At 42.1% G+C, this 10472-nt stretch overlaps 1 protein-coding gene across 3 annotated transcripts in view; it reads left to right on the top strand.

Moving 5' to 3' along the window:
• Nucleotides 1–3960, top strand: part of FBXL7 (F-box and leucine rich repeat protein 7) — a 173556-nt gene extending 169596 nt beyond the window's left edge. For all 3 annotated transcript variants that reach the window (XM_068197018.1, XM_068197036.1, XM_068197025.1), the window contains one exon: nt 929–3960. In XM_068197018.1, the coding sequence (XP_068053119.1) occupies nt 929–1665 (737 nt within the window). In that variant the 3' untranslated portion in view covers nt 1666–3960. The remainder of the gene's footprint in view (nt 1–928) is intronic.
• The last annotated feature ends 6512 nt before the right edge of the window (nt 3961–10472 follow it).

Here is a 10472-nt window from a genome sequence, read left to right on the forward strand (position 1 = left end):
CCAGCTGAACTTGGCAGAGTTTAAGAATTTCCCTAAGAAGCCCAAGACTGCCAGTTTGCAGTGCAGCAGAAACCACACTTTCCAAAAAAAGCTTTCACTCTCCACTATGCAATGAGTGGAGGTTAAAAATGGGGAAAGTCTGTGTGTATTTTTCCCTTTAATCTAGTTCTTTGTCTTTCCTTGCAAGGTCTGTTTTTTCTCCTCCAGTCTAGTTACCTCCATTCATGGCCAGACTTTCTCATTGGACACAATCCTTTTCTTTGTCTGTCCATGTCCTCACATGCCCTTATCAGTCTGTTGGCTCCTACCAATTTTCTCCATTCTCCTTAGGTTATCCAATTCTCCACCCTTCTGCAAGCACACAGTTGGGCCATAGTTTTGCATCCTTCCCCCATTGCAGGCTTGGGGCTGGATTCACATCTGTTCTCCAAATGCTTGGGGCAGGGGAGGAGGGGAAAGGGAGCGGGGTTGTGTTTTCTATAATGAGTTTGGATGGTGAAAGAGCCTCTGATGTTGGTTTGCAAATTCAGCCAGTCAGCAACGAAATTGATCAAAAAACTGCATTGGTTGTCATATAGTATCCTTTACTCTAACTGTCACTGGGTTTATATTACAGTAACAGATCACCGGCTGTCCCCAGACAGATCCAGGACCACCATTTTACATGTGAGATATGGACAAAATCAGTCAGTTGCTTTCCAGGGCTCACAATCTCAAAGTAACCTCACTGACTCCAGTAGAGTTTATTGTTTCCTCTGGTGTGGGGACTCAGCGCAGCAAATCAGAGCAGTCGGTCAGAGTGATTCCACTCTTGCAACATGAGGATACCTTCATCACATCTGGCACACCATTCCACGCCCGCCTTTCTGCTCTTGCTGTGTGCTTTGTTTTTACTGCTTGCTTAAACTCACTGTGTTTTTCCACTTAGGCTGCTCCAAAGTAACGTGCATCAGTTTGACTCGCGAAGCCTCCATCAAGCTGTCTCCCTTGCACGGGAAGCAGATCTCCATCCGCTACTTGGACATGACAGACTGCTTCGTCCTGGAGGACGAAGGACTGCACACCATTGCCGCCCACTGCACTCAGCTGACCCACCTGTACCTGCGCCGCTGCGTCCGCATCACCGACGAGGGTCTGCGCTACCTGATGATTTACTGCACATCCATCAAGGAACTGAGCGTGAGCGACTGCCGCTTCGTCAGCGACTTCGGCATGCGGGAGATCGCCAAGCTGGAGTCACGTCTCCGATACCTGAGCATCGCTCACTGTGGCCGCATCACGGACGTGGGCATCCGATACATAGCCAAATACTGCAGCAAGCTGCGCTACCTCAATGCGCGGGGCTGCGAGGGCATCACGGACCATGGCGTGGAGTACCTCGCCAAAAATTGCACAAAACTCAAATCACTAGACATCGGCAAGTGCCCCCTGGTCTCAGACACCGGCCTGGAGTTTCTAGCCCTCAACTGCTTCAACCTAAAGCGCCTGAGCCTGAAATCCTGTGAGAGCATCACTGGGCAGGGCCTGCAGATTGTAGCTGCCAACTGTTTTGACCTGCAGATGTTGAACGTGCAGGACTGCGAAGTCTCTGTGGATGCTCTGCGATTTGTTAAACGACATTGCAAGCGCTGTATTATAGAGCACACCAACCCTGCTTTCTTCTGAAGGGACGCCCCACACCTGTCATTGCAATGCAGTATTAAAAACACTGATGTATAAACACACGCTCCCATATTCAGTAATGCTGTCTTTTTTGTCGCTCACGGGAGTCAGTTTTTCTTGTACCTAATGGGTGAGGGGTTTTCTAGAAGACTGTTTTGTTTGCTTTTTGTATGATCACTTTTTAAGGTGCCGTGGGTCTCTGTGGAGAGGCCACTTTAATGCAAAAGCAATGAGTGCTCAGTGTCCCCGGTGGGGTGTCATTTCCATAAGAGCCATGATCTTGTCCCAGGCTACAGTAGCTGCCTCCAAAGGAAATAGCACATAATCCCTCCTTTGGAAATGCTACTAAGCTGTGTCAAATACATCTGAATTCTAGCTGTGCTCATGAAGCTGACTATGCAATATTGTGTCTGTGTTCCCCAACTTTTTCCAATATGTTTGATAGTCATCCATTTTAACCCCTCAGGAAATACTGGGTAATGTTCTTAAACATTCTCATTTGAAGCACAATAAGACCTGCTGGCCATTGCTGAGCACTTCTGCAGAGTGAATCTGGAGACTGTGCCCATGCATGGATTCTCTTGGGAAGCCCACCTCCAGGTCACTTGTGCATCATCGCTACTTGCCTTCATTTCTAAATTTGTCCTCTCCAACATGTGTAGTACCATCCTCTGGTAGTAGATAGGGACTTCTGGCTCTGACAAGCGGTGATGTATTGAGCTGAGTGAAGGAGAACAAATAAGATACTGGTGGCCTGGCAAAAGGAAAAGCCAGCAAACCAGCCTGAGAAGCTGCTGTAATTCTGCAACAAGCTGAGATAGTACTGTAGGACAGTAGAGAGGCTCTGAGGCATTGTGGAGCAGCTTGCACAGGGCAGTCCCAATTGCTGTGCTGCATGGCTGTCACCAGGAAGTCTGGCTTTGTCCCTTTGCTGTACCTTTTCAGCAGCTGTGGCACCACTGCAGTGGATGTTCCCTGAGCAAACCAGGGACTTGCGTTTAGGTCAAGTTAGTATGTGCCTTAATACACTTGGAAACCTGACTCTTTTCTGTGGCCTTCAGTTCAAAGGATAGAGGCTGATCTCAAGACTTCAAAGACATTAGCCTGATGTTAGATAACACCCCTGGGGACAGAGGGGCTTGGAGTGTTATTCACATTAGATTTAGATTTTTTGAGACTTTGGCTCTGTGTTCCCTTAGACTGGAGATACAGCTGCGTTCAACAAAGAATTAAACAGCAGAGTTGCTCTGTGACACTGGGAGCTCCTGGTACTCTCATGGTCACTCTTGCTCTTGTATGAGCTGGAGTGTTTTAGAAGTCCCCCATCTCGTTGGCTCCTTCCCCAAAGATTGTGGTTGATTCATGGTTACTTTCATCACAGTTTTCTGGCAACTGTTCCTCTGCATTTTCACATGTAATGCTCAGATCTGAAAGCCAGACACGTGAGAGGTGATGATATTTTCAGGCAGGCCCCCTGTGCCTGACTGACAGGTGAATTCATATGTTCAGTTCAAACACTGAAAGTGTCTCATAAGAAGGGAAGCTCTGTGTCTGGTTTTCATAAGCATTAGTTCCATCATCACCAGACAACACTAATAAAATCAGTGGTATGAAGTGAAAATCAGTATGCCCAAGAAAAACACGTAACTGCTGAGGAAATACTTATAACAATGGTCTCTCAATTAAAAAAAAAAAAAAATAGTGCAATGGTTTGGACATGTCCCTGGAGAGGGAACTTGTCCTACTGCTGCAAAAATTCCTGTAACTTAGATAAGTTCCTCCAATTTTGGATTTTTTAATATACGGGATGGCATCAGCTCTGAATTAGAAATTAAGTTATACTAAGGCAAAGAGGGCCATGGAAAATGAATTTGTTATTGCTACTGTTACTGGTCAGTGACTAATATGAATATAACCTTGGACAGTTAATTTCATTCTGGCTTTCCTTTCCATATTTCTAAAATAAGAGATTCTTCTCTGGCAAGTAATACAGCCATTCTCTCTGAGCCAGCCATTCTCTCTGTTTATCCTTTATCTAAAAATGGCCTCAAGGAATTTAAGTGTTGAGCCCTGAGGATGTTGGGATTTTGAGCCATTTGCACTCATGAAATACAAGGCCTCACTAGTAACATTTAATTGTTTATTAAAAAAATTAAGCTACTTTTCTGGCTATGTTGAATTGAGTGAGTAGTGCTACATGGTTTTTCAAGTTTCTAATGTTTAAATTTGGCCTGTACTGTACAAATCTCACTATAAAGCCTTAATTTGCTACCAAGAAATAAAGCAATATATTGGTAATTGATGAGCATGCAGTGTCATTTACACTAAGTGATTAACTGCTAGTGAAAAAGAAAATATTAAATACTTATAAAACTCAAAAAGTAAGTGAGTGATTGAGCATATCAACCTATCAGGTAGGTAAATTATTATTAAAAGAGGGAAAAAAAGTTATTATGGATTATGACCTCACCTATCTCTCTCTTTAAAATTTTATTTTCCTCATGTGGTTCTTCTTGACCCTGAAACATAATCAGAAACTGGAAGTATAAGTAAAGAAAAAACAACATATTAAAAAAAAAAAGTATAAAAATTTCAGGAGGGCCTCTGCAGTGGTTTAAAGGCATGTTAACATATTTGATGAGAAAAGTAAAATGGAATGACTGAAAGGGTAGAGCACTTACTGAAGCAGTGTTGCCTTTTGAATCCTGTAGAAACCCTTCTCTAGGGCACACTGGTGGAAAGTTATTAAAGGTAATTTTTCTAAGCCAAATGTTTTTAAGCACATAGTCTTAAGTGATATGAGTTGGTACTCTGAAACAGCTACTTATTTCAAGAAAATTTGAACTTAAATTATTGATGCAGCTTGCCTGAGTTGACTTTTAACCTTTTTCCTATGTCTACTTCCAAAATGACAGAACCAGAAAATACTGGAAAAAAACTGCACTGGAAAAATCTGAAGTAGTACATGTGGAGCTGTGTTTGCTGGAAAGGTTGCAATGTGTGACTGATGTTTCTTGTAGTTTAGGGCTAGCAAAGACTATAAATTTCCTGAATGAAAACATAGGTGATTCTTGAACCATAAAATTCAGGCTCAGGCACTGAGGCTTCTTCTGCTCTGCAATAGCATATGGTGATCTCATCAAAGAAAGGCAGCAATGAATCACATCAGTCAGGCTGGCATGTTGTTTATGTCTTTGGAATCATTTGTGTCCTCTAGAGAGGGGTCTCTTAGAAAAGGCACATCTAAACTACCATGCACTGTGATTATAGCCAAAACTCTGTGTCTAGGTATTCATCCTTCCCTTGGCTTTTGTAAAAAGTAGAACTGTATTCTCCATATTAGCACCATGAAACTGATGAGAAGTGTAACACTTTTGCCTCTTTGAGCTGTGCTCATCTGGCTTCCTGCAGAATGCAAAACAGCTTCTGTTGGATGTCTTGAACTCAGAACCGTGGTCCAGACGGAAACCTTCAGTAGTGGTTTATGTGGTTTCTCAAAACTTCTAGACTTTGAACTGAAAAATTAAAAAGCTAGTAAAATATCTAATTTTAGCACTAGGCTTGAAGCAGGTCCAAACTCTTATTAAAAAGAAACACAGTGATTATTTGGACCGCAGGCTGGCTGCCCCTCAGCTGCCAGTGTTAGTTTAGAGGGGAAAAGTTCTCTGGCAGAGTTGGTGCATGGCTCCTCTTCCCCCAGGGTTCCCCAGGAAAGTAACCTACCCTCAGTTTTTTGTAATTTTGTCAGTTTAGCTATTCATGCTGAAACTTCCATGCTGGGCTTTGAAAATGTTAGTTGAAATGGTTCATCTGGTTCTGTAAATAAAGCTGGAGGAAATGTCATTTTGCTCATGTTAAACTCCAGGTGACCTTTCCTTTGAAAATGGTCCATTGCTCTTTATCTCCTCTAAGGCCTTCCGAGTGAAAGCATGAGCCTTGCCAGGAGGTCACCTTTGGGACAAGGATGTGTCTTTCTGATCTCCCAGTAAGTTTCACCTAAATTTAGCTGCATTACATGTCTTTGAACATCTCCAACTCTGTAACCAGGGAGAAAAGGGACATGCTCAGATCTTTTGGAGCTTGTAGTCTGGCAAGACCAAGATTTGGCAAAGCTAAGAGGCGTTTATCACTCTGGCAGTGTGAAGGAGGAAATTACCTGAATTATATGGAAGCTGCCTGGAAAGTCAGGACAAGGTTGAAAGATGGGGTTTTGAGAACTGAGACAAGAAGGATGAAGATTTCCTGGGCAAGGGGTACTGGGACTGGGATGACAAGAGATTCAATGATTTTCACCAAAGAAACTGGGACTGGGGTTAAGAGAGGTGGGTTTGTATGACTGGTTGAGCAGGGAGAGTTGGACCAGGGGAAGTAAATAGTGAAGAATGAAGTTTGGAGTAGGAAGAAAAACATGAAGAAAATTAATTGAACTTTGTTTAAATACAGTACATGCCCTTGGTACAGGCTCTGAGAAAAGTTTACAGACTGCTTTGGTGAGGATGCCTCAAGTTTGAAACCAAAAATAAAGTAGTAATTTTGCATCTACTGCATCCAATATTTACCTATATATATATATATGTATGTATGTATGTATGTATATGTATATATGTGTGTGTGTATATATATATGTATATGTATATATACATATAGTGAGGCCAGAAAGTCTTTACCAGCAGAAATATATAGCTTTTACCAGTATATGAAGGTCTGAGAGATTGTCAACACCAGTGTCTTTTTACCGCCTTTACACCTTTGTGTGAAGTAGCCTGGTGAGAAGAACAAGGAAGACAGGTTTGGGTTTGTAAGGTCTGTTCTTCTTTGGAGCTGCATTTCAGCAACACCAGCTGCTCAGCTTTGCTAAGGTGCAGCCACCAGTGTGGACCCAGGTTCATGCCATTTATGTAGACTGTTAAAAGGCATAATAATCATGGGTTCAAGTTACTGCCAGGCAGCAGACATTAGAATTCAAACAGCCTAACAAAAAGACATTTGACTGTACAGCATTACTGCATGCTAATAAACAGATTAAGTCCTTTTTCTCCATGAAATAGCTGAGGGATGTTTATTTTCATGCACCCTGCTGCACAGATTCAGAGCAGGTTTTTTTGTCCATCTTTGTCTTCTGTGAAAACTGGATAGAAACATCAGGACATTATTCCCTTGTCCTCTGGATAATCACAGGGGCACAACTGAGATTTAAACTAGTCAATATAAATCTTTTCCAAGTAGGCTCTTCTAATGCAAATTTTAAAAATATTAGGAGTGCAACAATCCAGTTGGCCATAGATATGTCATATTAAGCCAATATAAAAGTTACTAAACAGGCATTGGAGGAAGAACCACAGGAACCAGAAGGAGGGATCTTTTAAAACAAATAACCGTCCCAGGCTTTTATAAATTACTCTGGTACTTCTAATGCAGAACAGAAATCTTAGCCATTCCTTCTAGCACTAAAGCTACTGTGTTCTTTGGGTTAGAATAGATTAGTTTTCCTTTGTTTTTAAAGAAACATTTTATGCTATAGCCTCAAGCTCACACAAAAGTCATCTTGCAAAGTGGAGAAAGAATGCTGAGAGGGGTCTGTGCCAAAAGGAATGAATATTTTTAACGGTTTCATGTTTAATTGTCTATCTTGGATGACCCTTAAAATAGGGTTTTTTAAAACAAGTAAATGGCTATTCTTGAGATCTTTTTCTACTTCTTCAATATACTCCATTCACACAGTTGCCTCAGTAGACAGACATCAGAGCTTTGGAAAAAATTAATTTCTAGCTATGAAAAATAAGTGTAGTTAATGTATCATTTATAATTTAATCTAATTTAAGCATCAAGTTTTTTCACATTTTAATCACTTGTCCTATAAAGGATATATCCCAAGCCTTTATCAGGACAACTGCAAAAATATTTCTAAATATTTAGAACTAATTCTATTTTTCTGACACCCCAATTTTGCCAGAGTTTCCTGTTGCTGGTTTGTTGTATGCTGTGAAAATACTTTCAGGAACAGGGCTTATTTCTGGACTTGAATTGCATTCTATTTGATTGCTCTTTGGTCATGGATCTCATGTGGTATCACAATTGTTGACGGGTCTTTTGTGGCATAACACTGCAGAGTGACTACCTGCATTTCAGCATGGAAATAGAATGGACTAACATATGGTGTCTGTGGCATAGCAGTTGTCAGAGCCTGCATTTTCATGGGTGGTGGCTGCTGTGGGTCTTAAAATACCTACCCATAGCAGTGTCAGTAGTTTTGTAGTAATTTATTCCTTAACTACGTGAAGCATCTTCTGTTTTATTTGGCATCAATGATGGGACCAAACTCTTAACTACGGCACCTGCTTTGGGCGAGGTAATGGAGTCATGACCTTTCCTCCATGCTGTCCTTTCCTTTTTTTCTTCTGCCCTCATATAGTTGCTTAAGTTCCTGTGACAGTCTGAGGTATTCCACCTCCAGAGTCCTGGACAATTCAAATGATGGATGTCTCAGTATTAATAGGATGGGTAAGGCCATTTACTTGGCAGGCAATCCAGGTGATTAACTGAGGGGATTGACTAAAAGTTACTCAGTGGCCAGATCTTACTGATGTTTCTCAGTGGAGGTGGGAAGTCCATGCACAAATGTCAGTAAATATGATGATTTCTGATGCTTTTTCTTAAGGGGATATGTGAATCATCTGGGGGAAAGTGGTCTGCATAATCAAGCCATTAAAATTCTCTTTGTTAAAGTAGTTTAGTAGTGTAGAAAATCAGGTATACATCTACCATGATGTATATGGTCAGGTCATACCTTGGTGATGCTGCTGGGGCAGCACCACTGGGTTTTTTTTCCTCTCTGGCATTGTATTCCTGTACCTGAACAGCAGAGAAATTACCCAGACTTTCTGTATCTGTGCCCCAAGTGACTGTGAACTTTTGGTGGTTTGCTTTTTAATCTCCAACAACCTCCTGTCCTCCCTCTCTCTCTCAGCAGCTGGCATGCTGGGGATCCATCCCGATGGCCACCTCTTAGTGGGAACTGGCCAAGAGCATCATCTCTGGTGCTGCCACCTCCCCAGTGGGGTTGACAGCTTCTCTCGGTGCTGAAACCTGGATCCCTGCTGTTGTTCCCTCTGAAATGTGTTTGCTTCTGCCTTTTCCATTCCTTGAGATTTGCTCACCACCAATAGCTCTCTCTTCACACAGGCAGGAGAGCAGTGGTGCCACTGTGGTGGGACTTCTGCATTTTCCAGAGAACCAGAAGGAAAGGGAAGTTCAAGCAAGCAAGCAAGTGCCTGGCAATCGGCAGTAATCACAGAGCCATGCAGGGTCACTTGATCTCTCAGGATGGAGAAGAATATCCCAGAAATATATCCGCTTGAAAGGGGTCAGGAGCTCCTTCTAGAAATGTGCATTTTGCAGAAGGGGCTTTCCTGGCATCCAACCTGGACAGATTTTTCTCCAAAGAGTTTACACAGAGCAGGGACTGCTCAGAAGCAGCAAAGGGAGCTGTGACAAGGCCGAGGTGACCATGTTCTGATAAGCTAAAGGGAGGTTGTTGAAGATGCAACACATGTTAAGAGACACGTTAAGAGACATGTTGAGAGGCTCCAGGCTCTTAAATTTATTTTTGTAAAATGAGAAGGGAAGGGTGTTTTTTTGTTCGTTTGGGTTTTTTTAAGTAGTGGCCTTTTGGAATTGCTTGGTATTTACCCTTTGTAGGGGAACCTCCTCCATAACCACTGAGACTGGCTTATCTTCAGATCAGAGGGGTATCTGATTTCTTAACACTGGTCTACCTTTTTTGTAAGACAAATTGACAAAGACACAAGACGGCCTTGCAGTACAAACTTTGGAGTTCATAAATCTCTGGCAGGTTAGATTTGAGAGCATGAAAAAGCAGCCCCTTTCCCTGCCAAAAAAAAAAAAAAAAAAAAAAAAAAAAAAAAAAAAAAAAAAAGCAAAAAAATTGCATCAAAATCCCCAATAAAGAGAGCAAAGGAAAGGAATTCAGGGCTGAAAGCTGAACTGCAAGTGGTAATGTGTAATCTCTTGCTTATAAGATATTGTCTCCTGTAGGAGTCAAATGTGGTACTGTGAAGCGGAAGGGAAAATTGAAAATATCATAAAGATTACATGAAGTGAGCACATGGATAAATGAGGCTGTAGGGAAGAACCAACACAGCTTTTCTACAAGAAATCCAAAGCGTTAATAAATACAAGGGGGACTTGTCAGGCTGTGGAGCTGGGGGCACCAAAAAAGTTTTGAGAATGGTTTCTGTGTCTGGCATCACAGTGTGGGCTAGGGTGCTTTGTCTGGAAAAGAGTTAACTATGGTGAGATGAGACACACATGACAAAGGTCATGTAATCATGGATGGCTGAAAGGATGAAGGGACTGAATGTTTACTATGAAGAATAGTGGAGAAAAAAAAGAAGTTTGGGGCATCGAGTGAAACCAGTAGGTAAGAGATCCATAGCAAATTAGAGTAGTTCTTTTTTTGCCATTTGTTAAAGCCTTAGACCCCTGCCATGGGGTGTTGTGGATGCTAAATGTTCACGTCATTTAAGAAGAGATTGGACGAGTTAGTGGAAGAAAAGTGTGTGTGCAGCTATTAAATACAACAGACAACCTCTGGCTCAGGAAATGCCTGAGGCACCAAGTCTTGGAGCCTGGCAGGCTATGCCGGGAAAATATGCTTGCTCTATTCTTGTGCTTCTCTAGGCGTCTGGTTTTGGCTACAGTCAGCCAGACTGTTCAGCTACATGGACATTTTTATCAGCAGCTGTTTTCATGTTTTGGTATCTGTCTCAGCAGATCTGTGACACAGAACA

Source organism: Anomalospiza imberbis, chromosome 1, assembly GCF_031753505.1.
Source record: "Anomalospiza imberbis isolate Cuckoo-Finch-1a 21T00152 chromosome 1, ASM3175350v1, whole genome shotgun sequence".
NCBI classification, from domain to species: domain Eukaryota; kingdom Metazoa; phylum Chordata; class Aves; order Passeriformes; family Viduidae; genus Anomalospiza; species Anomalospiza imberbis.